The following is a 27602-nucleotide window of genomic DNA, read 5'->3' as shown; positions in this document are numbered from 1 at the left end:
CATATTTAAAATGACACGTTCCACCTTAGCTGTTCTAATGTCATCCTATTTTATCCTTATTTTGACTACATGTAAATAAACACATGAACCCTTTTTTTTTTTAGACTTATGTGACTTTAAATAGATTTGTGATTTAATCCAAACTAGCCTCATAATCTCTCCGCTTGTGAAGCACTACTCAAAATATTATCATGCTGGGCTCCTGGTGATTGACACTAACACCATTTTCGTTACATCGGAATAATATAACATACTACACTAAGGATATGTTTCAATTCTAAATCGGCGGCTACCACACCCCTAGTTATACACCTCCATACACCCGATGTCAGGAGAGCGGTAATGTACTATCTAGACAAAACCAAACCATTAAGGAAGACTGATCATTCTTTGTTTCACTGGCTGTAGAGAAGGGGACCCAATCTCTAAAGCAGCATTTCAAGATGGATTGTAAACTGCATTCAACAATGCTACACATTATCAAATAAAACACTACCATTTAGACCCAGAACACACTCCACTCACACAACACTATACTATACAAATAGGGAGACACGCTGATTATCAGATGGGCCATCTTTTTTGCCTCTGTACCTTCTAACAACCCACCTCCTCCTTTGGGCACAGCTCGCTAGTCTATGCAAAACATGTGATTCTAAGCAGATTTACAAGCCTCCGAAGACAATTTGTCCATACCTGTGATCGTCTGTCTGATGCTTGTATCTATTTACATTCACGTGCGCCTTCCCTTTTTCCCCTCTTTGAGTTTAAAGTACATAGACATCTTACACCTTTCTTTACCTTCCTGTACTCTCATACACACTAAATGCTCCCTCTTTTATAATGAGTACCTTGACGCGTGAAGCACCATGGGTTCCAAACTGGAAACTTTGGTCAAATTTGGCAAACGGTTCAACAGTTATTAAGCGTGGAATGAAAAGCAGCTTTCATTTTCCAGCAGAGAAAAGGGTGCTTCCATTGAATGTATGCATGGCAAAAACCACCGGATGTATTTGTACGAAACACAAGCTATTTGGGCACAGAGTGTTGAAGGTACTCCTTTTTAGTTATGGCTATAAGCCAAAACGATTGCATTTGAGTACATATAAGGAGAAATGGCATGAGGAGGGACACAGAGGTTATAGGCGTTGTTTGGTAATTTACCCACCCGTTGACTGGTCATGTCCTTTCTAATCCCTATTGCCATTCCCATTCCCACCCAGTTCCTGCCCAAAACGCCTCCTCGTGGTAAATCTTTGAACTTGCTTTACTCGAGCCTTGCCTTCAAACTGTGCACTGAAAGTGCCTCCACGTGTTTTTTCAAAGTTCGTTAATGACCTAATTGAAGCTGTAAACCAGCTACGGCTGTGATAAAAAATGTATTAACCAGGTCTGCGTTCAGCTACTCGATGTATTAGCACAATGCGTGTCCTTAATTGAAGTCCTGTTACATACAAGCATTGTGAAAGCCAATAGATTTGGCTTGTGTATAGGTATTAGGCATTTGTTAGGCACTGCTATTAGATACCCAGGTACTCGCACCATTTTGCACCTCTTACCATCAATGGCCATTTTTTATACCACTATGGCAGTGCTTGGCAAGTGCCTTCCTCTTTCCCAAGTCTGTTTCTCCTCCTTGGTGTAAATTCTCAAGTAGTTTATAATAAATGTGACTGTCAATTGGCTACCCTGGGTCAAACATCTTTTATATACCCTCCATGCTGCATCACAGCACTGAGACTTTTTAGAAATGAAAAGCTGGCTTTTTTATTTTGTTGCTCAATACAAGCCATTTTTTTCAGGTGCTAAAAACTATGTTTAGAGAAGAGAAAGGGGCGGTTCCATGCCAGCGTATGGATTGGGAAGGGTAAAAAGGGACCTAATGGTTAGTTGGTCACACAGAACATTAGTACTCTGATTTTTGCCTCAAGTTATTTATTTTCAGTGCAAGGAAGCCAGGAAGCCACTTTCGTGGCTGTCAAAAAGTATTTCCACCTGCAGGTCATTTTTTTGTTATCCAGTGATAATGCCGCCTGGGAAATGGCCACCAGGGGCCACATGTCCCAATAATGCACCCCCAGTACAATCGAACCCCTTCGCCAAATATTCTAGGTTTCGGGTTTAAAATATATAATGATACCCCTCCTAGAATATTCAGGGAAAATATTTTAGTGGTCAGGAAAATAAAGTTGCCTGCCTGGCAACGTTTTCCCGGCGACATTATCAGATGCAAGACATTTTTTGTGTGCTGTCTGCTGCTTTGTCCCTCTGTCTGATATCGTGAGCCTTTTCTACCTGTAGTATTTAATTTGTCCACCCATATTAGGGGGCATTACTATGCACTTGCGATAACTATAGACTATATAGATTCACTCTATCGATTGCTCTCTCTGTCATTAATGCACTTTTACTGCTTTGCTGTTCTGAAATTTCAATAAAAAGAAATGACCTTGAGGTAGAAATAGTTTTGACCACTTCAAATGTGGCTTCTTGGCACCGAAACTGAAATTGAGAGGCCCTGTTACATGACCATCACAGTACTAATGCGCCTTGACCCCAAACTGTGTCCAACCTCAGCAACCATCACATTACTAAGGTGCTAGTACACCCCTTATGGTTTGTCCAACAACGGGTATGGCCCAAAAGACATCATACGAACAACGTACTGGGACCACTATGCCTCCCATTCCAGATACAATGCAGCAACCATCACAATAATAGTGTACTCTGACCCCCAACTCGTGTCCCACTCCTACGGTACAGCAACCGTAGATGCCATGGTCTGTGGTGTATGAAGAAACAGCAAGGATAGGAGGAAAGTAATGACAATTTCATGATATTCTATTATTCATCACATGCAAATTCACATGTACAGTTAAGTGCTTGGATACGAACTGTTACATTCCAAGAGAAAATTATGTAAACACAACAGACAGTCGAGTACCTCCGTGAGAAGATTGTTCCATATGTACCAAACAGATCTTCGCTCCGCTAACCGCCATCATCTTCTAGTGCACAGATCAAGAAATCAACTATTGGGGGACTGGGCTATTCTGTCCCTTGCCCTGGTTTTGAGGCTCATGGATGATTATCCTAGGTTCCGTAAAGGTATAAAGACTCTCATTTAGCCTCAGTATCGAGCTGCTCTTGTTTTGATTTTACGGTTTCTGCTTTTTTCCAGACCTAGTAGGATTATCCCGCTTACAGCACCAAGATACCCCTGTGTGATAGTTGCGCTATACTAAGTGATGATAACCTAACGTATCACAAACAGGTAGACCATGATCCACAATATGTGATAAAAGAAGGAAGTACACCCTAATAAATTGGAAAATATGAAAAAAAAATGTGTATTACAACATCTGGTCTGGAGTTTAACTGTAAAACTGGAACCAGGTTTCAACCCTACTGAAGATTATTAAATAGGGGCTTCATCAGGACAACACAGCAAATGTCAGTGAGGGAAACAGTCATTGTGGTTTTCCAAGTGCCTTAATTCTGTGGGTAAATAAAATTAGCTGAAATCAATTCAAAGTGCAAGTGTGCAACCAGCATAATTAATGAGGAGACACTGTTATTAAAAATAAAAATCACCTTCCTCTAAACAGGTCAGGCAAACTATATTCTTAAAGGGAATTCGGATGCATGAAAATGCAAACTATATCCGACTTCACAAGTCAAGGGGAAGTTGTAAATCACAAAAATACATACAATCAGATTGATTTATTTATCACATACCAAGTTCTTAAATGCACCCTCTCTTATGAATATTTCATATTTACTGTTGCAAAGTGTTGTATGTCCTACAACTATTATTTTAGAGGAGAACTATTGACTTAAATGTGTGCTGTTTAGAGTAATCAACAAGCCTCACACCAGCTCGTAAGTGTACATAATGCCCACGGGTCCTTATAATACACAAGCTCATTTAAACTTTTCAAGTGTTTCATGACTTATTTGTGTCTTTACCCTGGGATGTCTGTCAGTATAGCATAATTTCTATGTGGCATACCGTTACATTGGGAATTTGACCTATGACTGTGGAGTGAATTTGCCATCATGGAGAGGCCATGCACATATGGCTCTCGTAGGTTGATATTGTTATGCCTCACGTTCAGCTTTGTACAAAGCAGATACTTTGTGGTGTCATTTCTTGACTGTTGGTTCAGCATTCTCAGATGGTAGACCTGGGATTTGCAGCAGGCGTCTATAAAAGCGGTATCTGACAATTATGCAGGGCCATTTAAACTGTGCTTTCACCATTCCTATTACTTCTTCCACTGAACAATAAACCACCATCAGTGACTAATGCTAGTTACCAGAAGTTGTCTCATTCCTCTTTTTAGATCGGTTTTCTGGCTGGTTCCATTGCATCTTCCCAATTTGTTAGCTCTGTGTATCCACATCCCCAACATGGGGCACTTTTCCCTGTCTTCTTCCTCCACAAACTGGGGTCTGCTTACCCCAGACAAGGGCACACCAATGGACCAATTTCTCAGATAGCGTACTAGTGCTGTAAGACCACTATAGTGGTGATTGGCACAGTATACCCCCATTATATACTATGACCATCTATGTCCAACCCATGATATAGCACAGTAGCTATCATAATATGAAAGCATGTGGACCACCAACTCAATATCATCTAATAATGTACTGTTACCCCCAACACTGTCCAACTGCCAGATATGGCATGGCAACCATCACGGTACTAATGGACCGTGCCCCCAAGTCTGTGTTCATTCCCAGAAAAGTACTTAGACCCCCAAATCTTTGTCCAGCTGAAATGTTGAACCGCAACCATCAATGTACCTATGTACTAGTACCCCTAAATCTAATGTCACTTTGGACCTGTTGTTAATGGGTATTTACTGCACCTGTAGATTGGGGTATCCAAGCTACTATTAACTGTAACCTCCACTTCCACTGACTTTTGTTGAATCCAAATGACTTGTCCAGCACTCTGTTGCTTCCAATATAAACCAAATACAAATAAAAAATAAAATTCGATAAAACAAACAGTAACGGTAGTATGTATTGAGTTATCTTGATAAATATCTAAGAAACGTCTTCCAAAGAGATTGGAGGAGTCAGCCTTGCTATCATAATAACATAGACCAACATCTAGACTGCTTTCAAAACTATGACCCCTGCTGAATCCATCCGGTCTGGAATGTATGAGATTCCAAGAGTCCCAAGAACTGGTGCACTAAATGCAAGATCAAAAATGAGTAGAAACAGTCTGTGGGGTTGGCTGGCATGGCATTCCCTCAGCCAGTTAAGTGTTTGCTTCCCTGCAGCTGGACCAGCCAAAATGATATTCCAATTTTTGGGTGAGCAGACAATTTTAGACTATAAAACTGCTCTCATTTATTTATGGGGGAAAATATATGTGAGTTTGGGGTTTTAGAATGTCCACAATCCATTTATCATGTCTATTGAGTTGGGTTGGACAAAACAGTTACAAAGAGGTTTAAGCGTGCAGGAGGAGATGGTACCTTAACAGAGGCTCGAACTTTCCCTAAATGCTTTTGGGTAATAAGGAATGTAAGGGTGGTAATAAGGAATGTAAGGAGGTAATAAGGAATGTAAGGGGCTACCTGTGAAGTTGGAAAACTTGCAAACAGAAAATCCTCACTTGTCCTTTGATAATAATAGATAAGCCTCTAGAGGTTTTTAAACTTTGGACAAATTAACTATATCTATGTGATGCATCTTAGAAACTAAATCTGGTGACCAAGGCAAGGGTCCAGTCCAAACAAACTATTTCCCTCCTGAAGAAAGTGTATGAAGTTTTATTCAGAGGGGTGAAAAGTAAGCACATTCACGCAAACAGTGGGACCAGCTAGCCGACGCAGTGACGGACGAGCACAGTAGAGCATTATGAAGAATGTCAGCCAATGGCATCCTGAAGACGATCCTGTCCCTCCCACCCGATAGTTAACACATTACACTTCTACTTCGGCAGAATTTAGCATTGGGCAGCAGGCACTGCCATTCAAAAGGTCAAAGATTGGTGCACCAACCCAAGAGATCTAAATTTGTTTGGAAGGTATAAAAACAGGTAAAGCAAGGTCTTGATGGGCTAAAATCAGATGCGTTCGTATTTCAGTCAGACTGGCTCCCTGTTCTGACTTGAGTGTCGTGTAGACCGTTGAGACCTCCGTCCCCAAGTGACGCACACGTGAACCAAAAGAACCCCGCTGTGCGACCTTTGGAGCCACAGGTGGGAGATGTTACTTCCCGGATCCACGGAACCTCTGGAACACCGATGCTGCTGCAGAAAAAACGGGGTTAAGTACCAGGCAAATACAATAGAATACAAGAATCACAAGATCTGAATAATCTTACCTATCCAGTGGTTGGAAAACCTGGGAAACCTAGTGAGGGAGGTTCGAGACTCAGATGAGAGGAAGTCCCCAGAACAACAGGGACCGGAGTCAGACGTGGACACAGGACAGCCCACCTGAATCTAGAGCTGGAGGCTTAGCGTGAGGCCCCAAAGGGCAATGGTGTACAAGTCCAACAAAGTTCCAAGGGATGATCCGAAGGCAGGTGAGGGACGGGCCGAGGTTCATTAATGAGAAAACAGTTCCAAGCAAAGGTACAAAAGGATAATCCGAGGGAGTCCAGGTGAGTGATCCAGAGTCAAGATAAACCAATAGAACAAGTCCAAACGTAGCGCCAAACAGTCGAAAGACAGCTGAGAAGCGATGAGTGCTCCGTGCATCAAGCGTTATGTTGTGTGCGCTTCCGAGTCATGTGACGCCTTCCATCGTCAGGTGGGAAACGCTGCTCTGAATCACGTGAGCGGATGACTGTTTGATGCGGAAGCGTTCCGCCGCCCCTTCTGCTGTATGCTCTCCATGGCAACTGCCAATGCAGGAAGGGCTGCAACCGGGCACGTACACTGTAATCGGTACGGAGCTTTCGGTTCTTCGGGGCAACCACATCACGTGAGTCTCGAAACCTGGAGGGAGTAGTGTGGGAACCCGGGGAAGGTGTTGTGGAGGTGCTAGCAGTGTTCTGGTGTGCAGAGGAGCGTCTAAAAATCCCTCCCACACGAAGGACATATTATTAATGCAATTATCGACTCTTTCAGTTTTCTGGTCTCAGGGTTTTATGTCCATTCATAGAAAAGGTGTAACTTTTGACCCCATTTGGTACTGCTCTAAATTACTTTTGAATAGCTTACAATGTGGGGTGGGGCCTACAGAGAATCCAAGAGTGGGCAGAAGAGAATTAAATTATCGTATCTTCATAAATTCAATTCTGGGTGTCTTGCCCCCTCACCCCTTTTTTCTTTTCAACTTTAGATTTTTGCATGGCCCTGGTAAATCTGATTGACTGATTTCAACTAAATCTGTTGGGCCTTTTTGTGGGAAGAAAGTAGTGGGTACTGCCGGGTGTTTTAAACACAGTGGGTCACTTTAAAGTAGTGAACATACCAGGCTAAATCTAGCCAAAGCCGTAGGGCCAGAAAAAAGATACACCGGGGTCACTGGTGTAGAGTAGTTGAACCTAGTGGCCCACACTCCTGGGTCCTGGTACAAAAGACAACAGCGAGAGCCCAAAGTCTGCCCCTCTTTGGTAGGACAGAAATGGCCCCTGCAGCAAGTAGGTGTCACTTGTAGTCAGACGCAGGAGGGTAGCTGGGGATCAGCTGACAGGAGGCAGCGTGGTAGAGGACTGGTCGAAGTAGAGGCCGGAGAGACGATCATGAGGGGGCATACGCTGCCATGAGAAGCCGGACCCAGAGAATGGTGTACCACATTAAGGTGACGCTGAACCGTTTCAAGTCTTTTTGACTTTGACATCTGTAATTAACTGTAGCATTGGTGTCACTGAGTCATTTAAAGTAAACCCGGGGTAGTTCCCTGTTACTCCCATTATACATTCTTCATCTGGTTTATGTGGATGATGTACTAGCCTGGGGTTTTTATGCTCGCCCATCCCCTCCCCCACGCTTAGCTGAGCAGGGATTTCTTTTGTAGGTCTCGTGTATGTAGAGGACACAGCGCAGTTGGCTCTTAAGCCAGGTGGTCTAATGACAAGCCTTGCCAATAGCAGGGATTATGTATGGGCCCTCCAGCTAGACTTCAACTTGGCTCTACTAAGGTTCTGCATTTTGAGGAGTGTCTGTAAATTCAAATGGAGTTTGAGTGGGACAGAAGTAGCCTGGGCATCGCATTCACATGAAAGATTGGGTGGAGTGCTGATAAGGCTGGATGTGTGAAACCTTAAGAGCAGTTTGCTTTTGTCACCTTGAGAATGAACGCCAAGTATGGTGCGAAGTGTCTCGCGAAGTGCGTCGAGTACATAGGTTAAAAGGGCCATCCACCGTGGAGCCTGGTGACGTAATATGGGGTTATGCAACTGCAGATTCCGTTGATATGATGGATTTGCTATTGTAGGGATAAGGAAGAGTATATCTTCCCGGCCTAGTTTCCATGCAAGCCAAGATCATATTCCTAAAACGGGTATAGAAGAAATATACTGGTGACATTATTTATGCAAAGAATGCCAATGTTTCGGCTGACAGTATGACCCTGAATACGGTGAAGGAGGATGTTCTTGGTTTAATGCACGTAAATCGTTTAAAGCAATCTGGGATCTGCCCAGTTGGCCACCATCAAGGTAGTGAATGGCTGGGGATATCGGCTGGGGACATCTTAAAAGGAAGTAAGGTGGAGCCTGTCAAATATATGACCGGGCCGAATATGGACAGATGAGAAACCCTCGAACCAGAATTGTGCTGGAGTAAAAGGAAGTCCCTTAAATAAGGGACAGTTTTACACTTAAATGCATTGAGGATAAGTACTGGGGAATTCAAGGATACTCCATGTGCTTTGCATCGTAACGCTGGTATTGGGGGAATCGAAGATGTTCCATATTTTAGGTGTAGCGAAACAAGAGGTGATTGTTGGAATCTTTCTTCAGCCTGCCAAGCTGTTAAAGAAATGGGAAAGACCATATGCAAATCAGGCTTGCTCCCACCCACTAAGTGGCCCTCCAGCCCAAACTGCTTATACACACCCCTTCTGCATAAGCCCACAAGCAACCCCAGACATGTTTCATCCTCGTTGGGCATCATCCGGGAAGGGTCGCTTCGGTCTATAGGCCAAGCAGCAAAATATACAAGACAATCTTCCGCACCCCGTTGGTTTGGAGGGAGAAAACGACATGAACAATGTACTAAAAAATGCACACAATGTTTTGCACTGAACTGACTTCTCCGACTTATTGTTGTCCCTCCGGCCCTTCTGCACATGCACAAGTAGATGGGGTGTGTGTTTTTGTTTTTAAAACACACATTACATTTTAAGCAATAGTCTTGAATACACACTAACATAAAAACATGCATCCCAATTTCACAAAATTATACTTTGTCTGCTTGTTAGGCGCTTATGCAGGAATTAAATATTGTTTGAAAGCGCCCACAGGGCAACAGGGAGGGGACAATGGGATGTGAAATAATGAAACTATTAATACAATTGAATACATAAAGACATATTAAATACAGTGGGTGGGGGAGAGGACAAACCTACTATGCCTTGTGAGTTTTCAGAACGTGCTGGTGCAGAAGGGAGAGGGAATGGGATCGGTGCTGTGATGCTCATGGGTGAGCAACAGGTGAAGTGCAATGTAAGGTAAGTGCAAGCCTCCAGGGGGATGGGGGGCCGAGTCAAATGCGGCAGAAAGATAGAAGCTGGGGGCGATTTGGTGTGGGAGGTCAGGGCCCCGAAGATGCGAAAGGGCCCTGCCTACCAAACAAGCAAATGTGAGATTAGCAAAGGAGAGGGGGGGGGGAGTAGGAGGTAAAGAGGAGAGTCTTGAGGAGCTTCTGGGATTTAAGAAAGTCCTGCTCAAGACGACGAGGGAGGAGGAGGCTGTTCCAAAGAAGGGAACCAGCAGAGGAAAGTGATCGACCTCCTGCCCTCTATTTAGCAAAACGCTTTACACACAGAGTCGGTGCCAGAGGAGCGCAGGGGTCTAGAGGGGGGATATTTAGTAAGATATAGTTGCAGATAGAGTGGTCCGCAGCCCCACACAGCCTTGTGGGTGATACAGAGATTTGAACTTAATCTGTGAAGCAACCGGGAGCCAGTGAAGACTTTTTTGGGCTGGAGAGATGCGGTGCCTGGGCTTAAGGCCAAGGATAAGTCTTTTTGCCCTATTGTGGATTAGCTGGAGAGGTCACAGAGTGAAAGAAGTGAGATTCAGGAGGAGGCTCATATTGTTGCTGTATGTGTTTGTTTCTACTTAGCATGTGAATTCTACCAAGTTTGGTATAAAATGTTTAAAAAAAAATGCTAGGAATAGTATATGTTTTCGTGAGATATGTGTAAATTAGAACTATTTACACTGTGATGTGCTTTTACACTGCATTATATGTTTGCAGTTTGGCTCGGCATGTTGTTGGTGCATGTTACTGTCTGACCTGTTATATGGGAGGATGCAGAAAGGGTGCAGCAATGATGGTTTTATTTGATGCTTCCTGTTCAATAGTAGATGAGCCTTAACTTTCTCAATCCCCACATTTTAAAATTTTAACTTTTATAGGTATTAACCTTAACTTTTTTAATGCATGCGTGTAATATTGACCAATTTGTATTTTGTGCTGCTGGTCTTCTTGTGTTGTAGGTTTCATTTCATTTTGACCTTCATCCTACATTGTGTTGCACGCAGCTGATCATTGTGTGTGTTTCGCAGAAATCTTTTCATTTTGCCTGTACATTCTTTCTTTTAGTTTTGTCACTTCAATCCTGCTGCACATGACTGAATGGGTGGGTCTTTGCATAGAGAGGATTACATATTGTTTTAAAATGTTTTGCAATATATTATTTATTCTCTTGGCATTCACGTCTAATGTGAATGGAAATACTGATACTTTCTTTTTTACTTTATAAATTAATAGGTTTGGCCGATATAATTTTTTTTTTAGACTGATATTTCGTACTCTGTTGACATCTCAATGCAACAAACATGGGGGAGATTGTGGTACAGTCATCCCTTTGGCATGAATGAATTTGGCATAAGTGTTCGGATTGCACCATATCAGTTCAATGGCAAATTTAGTGAACTTGCATAGGTGAGAAGAAAAGTTACTGAGGGGAAACCTTTTTTTATTTTCGTATGTAAAGTGCAATGTGACCTTTTGTATCGTTTCACCAGAGTACTTTTATTATACCCCTTAATATAATCTCCACGCATAAATCCAATCTTAGTATGGAACACAATACAGCCTGTCGTAACAGTGGTCTGACACACATACTGAACATAAGTGAGAAATAATGACATATCGAGCTCGAAAAGCTGAATAAAAAAAATTGCATAAGGATCCCAACAAAAATTACATTGAGGGCAGAATGGGCCGAGAAGAACAATATACTTAGAAATCATGACTCTCATACTTTTTGGAAGACGTGTAGAGCAGATCTTTAATGGCATCTAATTTCTAATGTACCAGAATCCGCCTGGATGGAACATATTGAGAACCTGTACGGTATGGAGTAGAATACTAATAACATAAAATAATTGATTTGGACTGCTTCGTGGCGGTATACTTCCTCTTACCTGGACTTCTTTGATTGCATTAGAAACCTTAAAATGTCAAGCCCCCCTGAAACTATCCCTGCATAAGTGGGCCAAGGTATTTCATGGCTTGTTCTCTGCCATCGGTGACACCAGGATGATTCCCAGTTCCTGGACTTATAGCATCTTGTTATCCATTTATAAACATGAAGTGCGGCCAATCCTAAAAAACTCATCATCTTGCAGTGGTGGATGTTTCCACGTAGCTCTTTTCCTGAATATTACTAACCAGACCTAATGAATGGGTGGCAGCATATAATATTCTGCCTCTTAATCAAAGTGGTTCAGGAAGGGTACTTCTACCAGAGTCAATCTTCCGGCATTAACCATATAGATTGAGCAAGCCAAAGCCACATACAACCATCCAGTAAATGCAGCCTTCATCGATTTAAACAGCGGCAATTTGCATTGTGAAAAGTTTTAAACTCCTCCAGCAGAAGCCTTATAACTGGGATATTTGAGGTGGGCTACTTAAGATGATCGTAGCAGTATATGATAACCCCTCTGTTGCTATCGGCCTTGATGCAAAATTACACCTCTCTCTCTGTAGAAACCCACAATGGGCTTAAACAGGGTTGCGCACCCTCACTGTTGCTATTTCATTAATATCTGGTCTGGATAACTGACATGCTAGATATCGCATGCCTCACCACTGTGACTAGGAAGTAGAACAGTGCAGTGGTTAGGATATGCAGAGATCCAGTGCTGTTCGACTGCACCCAGACTGGATTACAACTGATACTCAGTGTTTTTTATGACTATTCAATCTTGCATGGATTAACAATACATTTAGACAAAACAAAGTTCATGGCAATTAACTTAATGAAACCAGCTTGTTTGAAGTGGAGTATTATTTGACTAAGATCAAACAGGTTACACAAGACCCATATCTAGGAATTCTCATTAATTTATTAACGTGGAAACCTTAACTTGTCTATAAATAGCAAATATGCAATTAGTCACAGTGCTGAAACACCAACTTCAACAATTTGAAAGATACAGCCTGCAATCTTTACTTGAATAATACCATGTAAAAGTGAATGATGTTTTTTTTCTTTCCATTTAAGTTTATTGATATTTTCAAAGTTATATAAAAATACATTTACAAAACAATGTTCAAAGAATGTACAGATCAAACAAACCATATCTGTGTGCAACATTTCCATCCCCAAGATAAACATTTGAGGAAACAACCTGTACTTTAATCAGAAAATAACTTTCCCCTTTTACGTCCCTCCCACCTCCCTCTCGCACAGAACATTCCATTCCCGTCTCAGAACAATCGTTAACTTATATATATATTCCAGGAATAGAGCCTTGTTCAGTGTTCATTATGACACATCTAGTCTATACGCTGACATTAGTTATATTAAGCATGGGGTCCCTTGGATCTTATTTGTTTTTCACAGCATAACAGTGTAGGGTATTCTCCCCAGGAGGGGGTGTGTGATTTTCCGAATGCAGAACACTGGGTGGTTCCTGGCATATACTTGCTTACAATGTCTCCCCCAGTTATGTCGCATTGGGTCAATTTTCCATGCAGGGTTGCAGTTCTCTTTTCCATAACCCATATCTTTGCTCGGGGTTTGTTTGGACTTCCGTTTAGTGACTAAGTGGGCTGCTAGTCCCTTGATTTTCTCTCTTTCATCTTCCCCTTGCTCAAACCCAAAAAGAACTAAAAAGGGATCTGCAGACCTTGAGATTCCATCGAGATCCTTGATCCATCCTAAGACCACACTCCAATAGATCTTAATTCTGGGGCAGTTCCACCACATGTGCCAATGGTCCGCTATTTCCCCACACTTAGGCCAACACAATGGGCTTAGTATTCTGGAAAGTCTGAAGGGATCATATTGCCATCTATGCAATCATTTTATTGCATGCAGCTTGTATTGGCAGGCTATTGAGGCCTGGGGTGCTGCCCTGCACATCTTCGCCCACATGCTTGGGTCTATCTCTTCCCCAAGATCCCTCTCCCATCTGTTCCTCAGTTGCGACGTGGAACCCCCTCACACCTCGACTAGTTCTCTATACATAGCAGATATAAAGCCCTTCATTTCGACTTTGTTTTTCCATTCGGCCCTTGTCATAACTCTCTTGATCTGTAAGAATTGGAAGACAGGAAGGGGGCCCAGCTCTAGGTACTCACCTAGTTCAACAATCGTAATGAAGGACGCCTGTTTCCAGAGTTGACCTGCTCTCTCCAGGCCTGCTTCAAGCCAAGTTTTAACTCTGTCTAGATTTGGCATATTCTCTCTGATCCCAGGCGCCCATATATGACTCGGGGAAGTGGAAGGCCGAGACGGCCATGAGGTTATACCCACCATTTCTCTTCTTGCACTCCAAATCTCCCAAATGGTTCCCAATATTGGGTGGTCTCTTAGTCTTTGCACTAATTTAGTTCTCGGGACCCATAGCCATTCCGAGACCGTCGACGGTGACAGGTAATGATTGTCCATTTTCACCCATTGAGGTTCTTTACAATTCCGTAGGTGGGGGATCAAAATTCGGAGTTGGGCTGCTACATAATATTTTTTCCAGTCTTGTGGTCCAGTCCCTCCCTTATCTTTAGGTAATATCAAGGTGTCATAGACTACCATTGCTCTCTTGCCATTCCACAATAACTTCACTGTGGCCCTTTTGGCTTCTTCGAAAAAGGTGTTTGGTATCCTTATGGGGAGCATTTCGAAGGGATAAAGGAAGCGAGGGAGACATACCATTTTTATCGCATTAAATCTCCCAATTCATGATATTGTAAGTTTCCTCCCTTTGTTTAAGTCTGCCTGGAATTTTTGAAGGCGGGCGGGAAATTAGCTTTGTAAAGTTTAGTTATGTCTCTTTAGACCTGTATGCCTAGGTATTTAAATGTGACGTTTTCAAGGATAAGACCTAGAGGGGAGAGTCTATCTACATCTGCTGGTGTAGTTTCATGCAGGGGAAACAGGATTGATTTGGCCTCATTGATTTTAAAACCCGAGAGAGTGCTGTACTCTGGATCGCTCTGGGGATCGAGGATATAGGGTTCGAGACATGCAATAGCAAGTCGTCTGCATATAGGGCGACTTTATTCTCCATGGACCCCAGTTTGAGTCCTTCGACCTGAGGGTCGTCTCTGAGTTTCTGCGCTAGGGGTTCTACAGAGAGGGTAAAGAGAATTTCTGAGAGAAGGCATCCCGGTCTCGTCCCTCCACCTAATTCAAACCAGCGCGAGTATTCGCGGTTGACAAAGACCGAGGCCTTGGGTGATGTGTACACTGCCTGGATCCCTCCTCTAAATTTCAGACCTATTCCCACTTTGCGAAGGACTGCCTTCAGGAAGCCCCATTCCACCCTATCAAAGGCTTTCTCCGCATCAACTGAGAGGAGAGCTGGGTCGTTTTTCATGGTTTGAGACTTGTTAATTAAGTGTAGGGTCTTTCTCATAGTGTCAGCACCTTGTCTGCCAAGTATAAAGCCGACCTGGTCTGGATGTATTAGACTTGGCATATATATCTCTAGTCGTGTAGCCATGATTCGGGTATCGATTTTGGTATCTATGTACAATAGGGATATTGGACAGTACGAACTGCATTGTTTAGGGTCCCAGCCTTCTTTTGGGATCACTGAGACCAGAGCTCGAACAAAAGAGTTTGGGGCTCTTCCAGTGTCCAGGATCTCGTTAAATAGTTCTACCATAAAAGGAAGCAGGGGGGAGAGGAAGGTTTGATAGAATCCCGCGGAGAGGCCGTCTTCACCGGGAGATTTACTCAATTAGTCTCTTGACCGCATTTTGGACTTCTTCTTCCGATATCGGACCTTCTAGTGCCTGGCGTTCTGCATATGTTGTTTGCGGAATGTTCACAGAGGATAGATACTGGTCAGTGTCTGACTCTTCAAGGTGGGTTTCAGATCTATACAGGGCCTCATAAAAGGTGGCAAAGGCCTCAGGGATATCTTTGTTAGTAACGATGTGGTGGGTGTCTTGATTCTGTATTTCCAGGACCTTTCTGCTCGGTCCGTTGTGCACTTAACCTGGCTGCTAACAGAGAATCCGCCTTCTCCCCTTTCTCATAGAACTCTGAAGTTGTAGTGTAGGGGCTATCATTCCGTATTCTAGAAGATGAAGTTCTTCCCTCTTTTCTTTGCCTCCACAATCTTATCTGCTTTCCCTGATTCGTCTTCCCTCGCCTCCCTATCCAGGTGATAGATTTCCTTCCTGAGTTTATTTTCGATCAGGTTTCTTTCTCTTTTCTTCCTAGCACCATCTCTGATCAGGACTCCCCGCCAGGTCGCCTTTCCAGCTTCCCATACCACTAGTTTGGAGACTTCTCCAGTGTTATTCGTCTTTATATATTCAGTAATTTCAGTTTCTATCTCTGTTTTAAAGACTGGGTCTTTCTAGAGCGATTCATCACACCACCCCCGACCGCCTTTCCTGGGCAACATCTCCCAGTCGATGTTGGCTGTGACCATATCATGATCCGACCAGGTGATTGGTATAATATCAGACCTTTTCATGGCATTGCATATTTCTCCCGTTAAATATATGTAATCAATCCTAGTAAAGGTGTCGTGCGGGGTGGAGTAGAAGGTATACCCTTGCTCATTTGGGTGGAGATACCGCCATATATCTTAAGATCATATATATCAAACATGCCCGTAACTTCCCCGCGCCCTCCTTCAGTGGGATCCTTCGTATTCCTTTTGCCCAATTTCCTGTCCAATTTGGGATCCGCCCATAAGTTGAAGTCCCCACCTAAGTGGACATGCCCATTCGCTTCTAGCTTAATTTTAGGAACTGTCTTAGTCAGGTATCTTGCCTGGCCCGTGTTGGGGGCATAAACGGTTGCAAGGGTGATGTTTACCTTTCCCACAGTGCCTGTGACGAGTAATGCCCGCCCTTCAATGTCCCCCCATGTCTTGTAGCTCACAAAGCCTAGTTCTTTAGGGATGAGTATTCCCACTCCTCCCCTTCTCAGAGGTCCGGACCCCCAGAATTCTATTCCGGTACGTGCCCCCAGAATTTTCCGTTCCTCTCCCTTGGCATATTTTGTTTCTTGCAGAAAGAGAATGTCCAATTGTCCCCTACGGAATTCATGGTTTACTAGGGATCTCTTTGTCCGAGAGTTAAGGCACTTGACGTTTAATGTCCCCACCCTGAGGAGATATCCCACCCTTTGGTCTGTACTAACTGCCATTTGTTTTCGTACTTTTTGGAGGACCCTTCGTCAGTAGTTGACGCCTTGTCAGGGCATCTGTTTACTATATGTGTGTCTGTGTAAGTCTCAGTGTAAGGTCTCTTCTCGGCCTACCCCCCCTCTCTCCACCCCATCCAACTACATCCTCCATTTCTTGGTGGTGGCGTTCGATCTGGATCGGTTGGAAAAGTCGATCCGACGTCAAACCACCAGTGGGAACCGTTTTCTCAGGGTCCTTGTTCAATAAACAATCTCAATACAATTTGAGCCCCTTTTCCGCCCCCCCCCCCTTCCACCCACCAAAACCAAACCTCAATTCTCTGAAAGGATATGTAATGTCCCAAGCGACTTTGTTGCTTATCATCAGTAGGTTGACCGCTCTCCTTTCAGGGAAGGCTACACAGTTTGAGTGTCTACTTATTCCATTCACACTCGAAGCAGTCTGTGACATTCAGGTCTCCTTCCTCTATCTGTCCTTGCCGCTTGGTGTCCGATGTGTAGATTACGTCTTAGCGGACCATTTCCTTCACTTATCGCTGTCCGGTGTGGCATTGCCTCGTCTGTATTTCCTAGATCCCTTGACTCTTCCTCTGTGGTCCTTGGAGTTCCCAGCGTCTGGTACTCTGTCCTGCTTCTTCTCGTTCACCTCTTTCTGGACACGTTTCCAGTAGATCAGCGGTACAGTCATGAATCACCCTCTCCGATTTTAGTCGTATTTTCTTTCCTTCATGTTCAAATGATAGGGAGAAGGGGTACCCCCATCTGTATCCAGTTCCTCATTCCTTGAGCCATTTTGTGAGAGGGCCGCACATTCGCCTCAATGCCAAGGTCAGTGTGGATAGATCCTGAAAGATGGTAATCTGCGCTCCCCTGAGGGTGAGTGGGGTCCCGTTTCTGGCTTTCTCAAGAATCCTTGCTTTATCCTGATAATTGTGGAACTTGGCTAGGACGGGGCCACCTGTAGGTCCACCAGCCCTGTGTACCCTCTCTGTTTTGGGTTCGTCAATGTCTTCATCTGCAACCAATATTTTGATGATATCATGGATTGTTTTCCTGAGGTCCCTTTACGTCTCACCTTCGTGTTCAGGGATGCCAAAAAAGCGTAGGTTGTTTCTTCTCTCTCGATTTTCCAAGTCATCAATTTTTAGTCGGAATTCCTCCTCTTTTTGTTCAATCTCTCTTATTCGGGAGTCCATCTGGGTTTCAAGGGTGTCTATGGAGGCTTGGTTGCTTTCGACTCCTGCAAGTCTCTCCTTGATCTTATCTATCTGCTGTGTTATCTTATCTATCTTGCCCCCTATGTTAGCTCCCATCGTTTTTATCTCATTCAGGAGGGGGGAAATGTCTCCCTTTGTCACTGTAGCCTCTGACGCTGATGTTTCCATGGCCACTTTATCCATGTCGTCTGTAGCTGGGGATGGTTGGGAGTACCCGTAGGTGAATTTGGCTACTATTCCTCTAATGTTCATATAGTGTCTACTGTGGCGGAGGAGGCACTCGCCCCGTTAGCGGGGGCCCAACCCTCCATTTCGGAGCTCGTCTCTGGCGACTTCAGTGTGATTCCAGGACTACACCGTCTCCCTGCAGCTCTGAGGGTGGAAGGCCGATCTACCATGTGTGGGGTCCTCCGGCTTTGCACTGTCTTTAGTACAGGATGACTGTTTATCTTCCTTTTGTTTTGGTTCTTTGTCATATGCTCACACTCTGCGCAGGATCAGATAGATGCCTTCAGATTGATTCCAGGAGAAGAGATCTTCTAAAGTTTTGCAGATACCAATAAGTGGGGGTCTCTTGAGTCCAAAGGGGGTTTTGAGTTCAGAGTGGGTAGGGAGGGACGTTCAGCATATTGAGAGTGCCGGTCTCGAGGGTTTTGAGGATGCGCCACTTCTCCTCACCTCTGTATGTGGGCAGTTATTGGAGGGCCTTCTGAGTGGTGCTCTACGCACAATGTATTATTATGCGAGCTCCTGTACTTTTTTATTCCCTCCCACCCCCCTCTACCACAGTGGAAGCGGTTGTCCGGGTGTTATTTTTTTCCTTTTCCCTGAGGGTGGTAGTGGTGCCCATGTGATGAGGGATTGGAGGTACCTCAATTGCTTGTTTTTTTAGTAGACCACGTGCGGTCCTTTGGTGTTGTGGAAAGTGGTCAAAGAGTCCACCTTTCGGGACCAGTGAGTCACCTTCACTGGCCGTTAGTGCTACAGTGTGCCTGGGGCCATGTCGGGCATTAAGCCATTGAGTTGGATGGGTCGTTCTGTGTGGCACAGTATGGAGTCCACAGATCAGAGTTCGTGCGGCTTGGGATCTCTGTCCCTTCTTACTCTTCCCCTCCCCTCTGAGCCAGTGTAATATGGTCCACTGTGCTTGTCCAAGGGCCCTTATTTGGGGCTGCCCACGTGATGGATCCCATGATAGGGCTGTGTGATTCCTCAATGTTAGGAATGCACGTATGAATACTCAGGGCCAGTTCTCCCCTGGCGGCAGCCGTGACGGCAGCCCTTCGAGGTGCTTGTTGGCAAAAAGGAGCCAGTGGGTTGCACTCACCGTGTTGTAATGTGAGACGATGCGGCCGATTCGCATTGAGTGGCGCCCGCAGTCCGGCGTACTCTTAATGCGGTTGGCACTTCTTGCGTCTCGAGTTTGGGTCCTGAGCGCAGCGTAACGTTCTGTCCCCGGAGCTGCGAGGCTGCACCGGGGGGGCAGGGGAGGGGCCTTTGCAGGTGGCAGGAAAGGTTGGCCGCCCGCCTTCACTGCCTTCCGGGCACCGTGGACTTTCGTGTGTGTCGGTTGAAGGGGGTCTGTAGATGTGTTAGGGCACAGGCTCCAGGTCACTGGGGGTGCCTCCAGTGGTGTTACCTTGATGTCCGCACTGCACCCAGCGGCGAAGATGATTCAGGGGTGTGTTCGCATCTCATGTAGTTGCCGAGGATAGTTGTAACACAGCAGGACGCCTCACAGGATCACAGAGTGACGTGACCAGTGCCAGTTTTCATTTCGTTTTCGAGGGAATACACCCTCTGGTGTCGTCACCTTTCTTTGGTAATATAAGTCCCTTCCCTCAGTGATTTTTTTTTTCTGTGGGGGGGTTGGCCCTCACACGTCTCCAACACGATTGTCTTCATTGGGGGGGGGTCCAGAAACGGGGGCTCAGGCCATTTATTGGACCACTGGGCAGGAGCTCACACAGAGGGAAGACTCATCCATGCGCACTCTGGTTGTGAAATTGGTCAGCAAATCATAAGGAGATCTTAGTCTTTTAAAGCATTTTCCCCTCTAGTCTATCTATTAGACATGCCTGCAAGATTGCCAGTGGAATACATAAGAGCCGAGCTATGTCTGAGATCTAGGGTGTTGCAGCAGATTCATACAAACATTCTTTTTGAATAAGTCATATTACTCGGCCTCGACTATGTACAAAACTTGATTGTCTTAAGTACTAGATCTTATGCTTAGAATGATTTACCAGTTGTGCCACAAACGGGGGTAACTTCTAAATCTGTATCAGAATTTCCATGTTTCATTGTAAAATTGTCAGACATGATTATCTGTCCCCTTACCGGGTCTTCCAGCTTCCCCTTTACCTGAGGTGTACCGGGATAGCGTCACCAGGGTTCTCGCTGGGTTGGGACGATCTTGTTCTAATGTCGGGTTGACCTCCTTTAGTCTCTGTGCTTGCAGCCACGGGTCTCTGCATGGTTTACTAGTCCACCTCTGCTTCTCGGTCACGCCACCACCTATTTCCTTCTTCCAGTAAGGACGCCTGCCATCTGTGTTTGTCTCTCTTTGTCCCTTCTCTGGCAGATGCTGCGTCCCAGAGTCTCCTTCCAGGTTCTGTTCTGGAATAGGACGCTGCAAGGCCTTGGCACATTTTTTAGAGCAAACTTGAATCTCGCTGGTTTCTCACCTTTTGTCCAGTCTCCACCTCTTTGGTATGGCTCCTAGTGAGTTATTCACAAGAAAAGGAGTACTCTGGAAGACTCTCTTGGTGAGGTCCTGCTTGCCTCTACTCCTTTGGGAGAAGTGACGTATTCCTGTGATTCGTCTCAACTGCTATTTACCCATACCATGCTTTGGACATGGCAGATCTAACATCAGGTGGACCATCTCATGATCTGTCCACACCATCAGTAAAGTCTGCGCCCACATCCTCTCTCGCTGGCCCATATCTATGAATATACAGTCTACACTATTGTGAGGGGAGGAATACAATGTAAACCCCTTTCCTGTCGGATGTACCTCTCTCCAAAAGGCCAGAAACCTTTAATTTTCTAACAATTTACAAAACCTGCCAAAATCTCCCACCCCCTTCCCACTCCCCCATCCACTAAGGGACACTCAAAAATCATGTTTGTCCCTTAAGGGATCTACACCTGATTAAAGGGTCCTCTCAGAGTAAATACCCCATTAATACACCCATTCAACTTTACAAGGGCTATCTGCAGAATCGCCACTTGCCCCTTATTAGGAAAGTACCTTGTGACCAATGGCCCAAAATAGGCCCTCGTTTGGACCAGCTGATATAAAAAATCTACCTTGCACGAGCCTCTCCACTTTGTTTACGTCTCATTTTAATTTTGTTAAATACAATCCCCACACCAGCTTTTATGCACTCGTGTGTCACCCAATATGCAGATTCATAGCTCTTTCAGCATGTATGACTCATTATATATCTTAAAAATCAAGGCAAAGGGACATCCCTTCCAAAATGTGAATCAATTTTTCACACATCCAGGAAGTAAGAACCCAACACTCTCTCCTTCTACATAGTGAAGGTAGACGGGTCTTGCAAAATACAAAGCCCTCCGATCTTTGTAATCCACTCACTGTTGGGCCCTTGCCTTGTTAAGGATTCAAGCTGTATCGGTGTAGTGATGACAGCGACCCGCAAACAATCTTGGACCAAGGCTTATTTTTCCATCCTCATTAATGTCCCTTTTAGAGATCTCCTGAACCACTTTATTCAATTGCACCTGGGTCTCCTCCTCCGCTTCAGGAACATCAGAAAGGTGTAGGTTGCGTTGCCTTTCCCTGTTCTCTACATCACCCACCTTCTTCAGCAACTCGTCAATGTGGGCTTCCAGATTAGCCATGGGAGTTTCATACTTAACTCAAAAAGATTCCAATGCAAGCAGGATATTTTATACTTCAAGACAATCTTCCATTTTGTCCACTCTCAGTTGCTCAGATTTGAGCAAAGTTATCTCCTATATTCTGTTTCAAGGTCTTCTCTGGTTTCAATGTTTCTAAGGGTCACCCCACTAGGGATGGGTCGCTCCTTTTCCTTCCTCACTCCACCCTTCCTTTAAACATTGTCTCTTCTCCAATGAGAGCTGTCCACTGTGAAGCGACTTGTTCAGGCCCAGAGTGTGGCTATCCAAAGTCTCCCTTGACTGCCATGTTGGTCTCCTTAAAACCACTCTACAGATCTGGATTGGGCCATGCACTCCATCATAAGGCAAAGGAGAGGCCACCACTGATCCTGGCTGCTCCTTTGTCTTCTCGGCCTCTTCGGCAAATCCAGTATTGAACCCATTGCACAGGTTATGGGTGCAGTTCGGCCAGAGACCACCGCTACTGGGCTACCAAGTTCAGCACCCCCCATAGCTGGGTCTACACCAGTGTTAGATAAGGAGGAATGTCCCAGGTACCAGCTTCTATGTGTCTGTTAGCTGTTCTTTTCAAGCCCCTCTGTATACATCCAGTGGGCTCTGAACCTAGGTCTCGCCAAACTCTGCACTGTGGTCTGTTGGACTTTAGAATCCCCTTTCTCTCACTCGTTGCCCCTCTGCCAGAAAGGGCGGGGGAGCAGGTGAGCACCACACCTCACTACTGCTCTGGGCCCACTCTCCCAAACCCTCCATGGCCTGCATACGCCTTTGCTTTGTTCCTCCTTTGCTGATCTCATTGCCTCTCAGTAAGGGTACCTTATCGTTACTGCTGCTCCCGGGCATCGTAACACACGATTCGGCTCCTATCTCCCTTGAGCCTTTTCTTGAACTGCACTCTAAGCACTCATGCCAGCCATCCCGACTGGCAACTGTAGAGTGGCCTCTGAAATCCAGAGTACTGGGAGTTGGAGGTCCAGTTGCTTCAAGATGGTATGTCGCACATCAGTTTATCCACAAACCACAAACTCCTTACCTCTCCTGGTGCTGCTGCTCACTGCAAGTCACAGCAGCCCTCTCCCACGCCCAGAGCTCAACTCGGCGTGCCACAGATCCTTTGTAACAATACTCCTGGGTCTGGACGGGCTAGACATCCGGGATGGCTGGGCCGGGCCGGGGTAGTTCCACTTCTCTTGGTCTGTACTAACTAGAGGTGGTTGTGGGGGGCTAGCACTGGCTTCAGGCAGCCATTTTCCAAACACCCATGCATGGTCTCGACCAACACCTATTTCTTATTGGTAGCAGTAAATGGGGACTTTGCAGATGGGGTAGTTCGAGGTAGTAGTACCTTTTAGTATGGATCTTTGACATGGTGCATTATGGAGCCGAGAAATCCTTCTTATGTGAGAGAGCGAGGGCACTGGGGTAATTATACTTTAATATTATTACAAAATTGGTTATTTATCCTGTTGTCTCTAGGGATTACAGAGCTTTATTTTTATTGCATCGAGATCTCCTGGCATCATGATGGCAAACTACAATAGGTAAATGTGATAAAGAATTTGAACTAGTTCTCACCTGATACGCATTTCAACAATTCTACCTTTTCTCTCTGTATTTTAAGTAGACTACAGGAGATCTACACAGTTCCTCTACCCGTCCCGTTAATGTGGAGTCTAATTTTGTTTAGATCTAGTATAAAGCGAATAATCCCAATAAATTCTCCCTAAAATACTGAGATTTTTGTTTTCATTCTGAGTAGATGAATTAATTTGGGTACTCTGCATTCAATTACTATTATGTATTTCTTTGTACTGTAAGATTCGTCGCTAATCACTACAAATTTGTTATGCTGTTGAAAGTGCTTTTTTTTTTTTTTAGGGCTGCCAGTGCCTATTCATTCACCAGCACCATCTTAAGGCATTTCAATCTTCTCATACGTCGCCGCAATAGAGAAGGACAGGGTTGGGCTGTGCTCTAGCTGGTAAGTTGTTGACCCTAGAACTGGGACACTTTGCCCAGATTCACATATTCTAGTTAAATGCCAAACTGGTTCATCAACCTTTGCCTAAATTGGATTTGAGTAATGCAATATGTTGTCAATAAAATACAAACATACCTCCATAGTGTGCTTTATTGTACTGCCCCACTTAAATGTTTCTACACCACAATCATGTCAGTTCCTATAATCTGATCTTCACTGGATTTCATGTTTGAGATACACCTGCTACAATAAAGTTTCTCTGTGAAGTATTCTGCTGCTTCTTGGAACCAGGTCCACACTGAATGAAATGTTTAATAAAAAAATAAAAACAGAAGGGCAACTTTCATCCTCCACTGGTTCATCACCTCTTATGGACACAAGGAAAGGTGCAGAGCTTGCCAACATAATGAACAATTGGAAGATGTTGGTAGGCCATGAATGTTGTTTTCGTGGGGACTATTCTATATAATAAAAGGCCAGATGTATGTTTGTCCAATGCAGCCATGCGCAGTAGAGACTGCCCGCTTCTCCTGTTGTCACAGCTAGAGGGAGCTGCTGCCTTAGGAAATACACAGTAGTCCTACTCTAGGAATGAAAACCTACTGTATCTTCTGTAGCCCACTTTAACAATCCAGAAATGTCTTTCTTCACGCACTTTGTCCGTGTACACAAGCTTTCACACTAGTTGAGGAAAAATGATATATATTTCTAAAGTCCACATTCTTGCTTACATTTACTTGTAAAGTACTGTCCCTGTAGGAGGAGTGTTGCCATGGGCATGCCCCATCCTTTCCCAGTTAAAGTGCTTTATTATTGTACTTTCCAGCCACGTTTCTTTCCTTAACCATTGTGTTCTCAGATTTCCCAGTTCAAGCGTTCAACGGCAAGAAGAAGGTTATTTTCAGCAGCGTATCTTGGATGGGTGGAAAGAATCCATTTTTGGGAATCGTTTACCTAGTATTCGGCTCACTCTGTGTTTTTACTGCTTTCCTCATGATTTTAGTGCACGTAAAATACCATAATCAAAATATGAATACTGACATTTAGGACATGTGTTTGGACATTTTTATGTTTACTTCCTTGTGCCCCCCAGGTGAAAAATCTTTAATGGTGGTTCTGTTGCATGTATTATTTGAAACTAATGAAAATCGGAATTGCAAATTTTCCTCATCTAGTTTCTTGGTATTTATGAAGTCTAATGACCCTGTTCGTACTTTGTTTGTTCCCAAAAGGGATTCATTGGTTTTAAAAGGCAAGTTACTGGAAAAGGGTACATTTCTGTTAGGCTTGTTGGGGTAAAACAACTATGTTGAACTGTAAACTTTGGCACTACTACTGCGTAGACCCTTCATGGCCCATTCAATACAAACAACAAATATATATATATATATATTAAAACGAGAACTCTTCTTGGGTTTGCTGAGTGGTAAAAATAATAGATGTTTATAGACTTCCATCTTTCAACAATGTGATAAATCCACTGAGGCATACCGCTATGATATAAACATACCCTTTAAATTGTGATACGAATGACATTATTAGTTTGTCACTTGCTTGGTGGTTGGGCCAGACACTGTAGCTACCACCATTTTGTACCCCTGGGTACAGTATGCACATCCTTGCTGGTTCCTTCTGCTCTTTCAGGCAGTCCAATCAGGGATTTATTGAACTTGATCACTTTCCAAACAGTGAACTGATGAATACTACATTTTTACTTTTGCATAATTCTACAATAGTACAACCAAAAGGAGTAGTTTCTTTTTTCGAGAAGATTTGGCGCTTTACCGGTCTGGAAATGTGCCTTAAGCTTGCTGAACACATTTTTTACATAGAAGTTTAAATATATTTGTAGTTCCATTTTATCCTTAATGCAGAGTTGCACAACTCCTGTCCCAGGGGGGTTGCTGCTTCTAGCCTTTAATTTGAAGTTCTGCATATATAGAGTTGCATGTAAAGGAGTGTGTTGGCTGTTAGATAATAATTTGTAAGTGGCTGACTGCCTAGTTCCCTAAAATTGAGGTTGGTGCACCCATAGCTGTCAACTCTTCATGCTTGTAAGCTCCTTGGCACTAACAGCAAGGTCACTTGGAACACTGTTTATGTATCATTGAGAATGATTATTTAGTTGAAAATGTTTCTACCTTGTTTAGATGGGACAATTACCCTTAAGACCTTTTACAGATAAATTCATTAATTTTACCTTTGTTTAGATCACAATGTCCTCCTTTGGAAACCCAAAATGTGTCCCAGACCACTGCTGCTAGAATTGAACTCAGGATATACAATGTGAAGTACACTATGTTGTATGAAATCTTTACATTTTAAGGATTGTAATGGATAATTGCTTATACATGTGAACGTCTGATTGACGGAATGGGTTAGTCAGAGTACTGGAGTTTTGCAGGACTGTGTTTTCCTTGATGGAAAAGCCACCTTTATCTTCTGGAATGCTAATTGCTATTCAGAGGACAAAGAGTATTTTTATTGTATTGTATTTTTTTTCCATTAAAAAAGGTATTAACTTGACATGTTTACTTTTTCTAGTTTTTCAATTTAAATAAAGTACCTCCTTCAAATGTTTTGGAGTTGCAGCATTCAATGTGTACATTTAAGATTGTGTCAATAGTCACAATCATTATGAAAATGTTTAATATTTAAAAAAATATATTTTTGCAGTAAGAGCCTTCCATCAAATGTATATCACATGATGACACATTTCCAAAAACCGACAGCTTTGCTATTTGATTTACATGTAAAGATTACAAGAGTATTTTGTTACATCAATACCTTTCCTGCATGCTAGGTTTGCCGGATATTTTTCCTGCCTTTATTTTCACACAAGTCAAACGTACACAAATATATAAATTACAACTAAAGACCACAACAACTCTGTAATGCGCATATCAAAATAGCAATACTATTGAAATCACCTCAAAAACAAATATGCAGTGTGACCTATAATGCTGGTGCAAATCACAGAACATTACCATACTCCTAGCCTATAAATAATTCACATGCTGCACTCGCCTCTGCACTGGAATCTGCCCAATCCTCCTTCAAAAAACTGAATATTTACCTTTTGCCATCACCCTGAAAACTTTCCCCTACCCCTTTACTCACATCTCCCAAGCTAATATCCATCGCCTCCTCCCTTTCTGCTAATGATATTGCTCACTACTTCTCTTTCTCCCTTTCCCACCTTCCTTCTGTCCATCACTTCCACCCACTTCTATTCTTGACTTCTCCCCTAACTTCCCAATTGAACTTGCACACATCCTTTGCAGCATCAATCCATCTTACATTCCTATCAACCCGTTTTAAGACCAAGTCTTTGACCTTTTGGGGAGCAATCACCTGCCTTGATCTCTGAGCTCTTTAATCTCTGTCTCCACTGGACCTTTCCATGCCCCCTTCAAATCTGCAGCTGTCCAACCACTATTGAAGAAACCCTCTGCTGACCCAAATATCCCAGAAAGGTATCCCCCAGTTTCTCTCCTACCCCATTATTGAAAGGTCCTCAAGTGTGAGATCACTAAGCACCTCGATGATAATGGCTTAGGAGATCACTTCTATCTGACTTCTGTAGTAAAAACTCCACTGAGACTGCAATGCTGCAGGTCTCCAACTTTCGCTCTGATGTTCACCCCTCCAAACTCTTTTATACGTATACATTTTGGACCTCTGCCAGCTTCAACACAGTCAACCACTACTTTCTCCTCCACACTCTCCCAGGAATTTGGG

General features: G+C 43.8%; 1 protein-coding gene across 2 annotated transcripts in view; it reads left to right on the top strand.

Moving 5' to 3' along the window:
• The window catches only part of TMEM30B (transmembrane protein 30B), a 270478-nt gene extending 244037 nt beyond the window's left edge, over positions 1-26441 (top strand). For both annotated transcript variants that reach the window (XM_069622706.1, XM_069622707.1), the window contains exon 8: positions 24721-26441. In XM_069622706.1, the coding sequence (XP_069478807.1) occupies positions 24721-24908 (188 nt within the window). In that variant the 3' untranslated portion in view covers positions 24909-26441. The remainder of the gene's footprint in view (positions 1-24720) is intronic.
• The last annotated feature ends 1161 nt before the right edge of the window (positions 26442-27602 follow it).

The sequence above is a fragment of the Ambystoma mexicanum genome, chromosome 11 (genome assembly GCF_040938575.1).
Source record: "Ambystoma mexicanum isolate Mex_15411 chromosome 11, UKY_AmexF1_1, whole genome shotgun sequence".
In the NCBI taxonomy this organism is placed as follows: domain Eukaryota; kingdom Metazoa; phylum Chordata; class Amphibia; order Caudata; family Ambystomatidae; genus Ambystoma; species Ambystoma mexicanum.
This window is presented reverse-complemented; position numbering and strand designations above follow the sequence as displayed.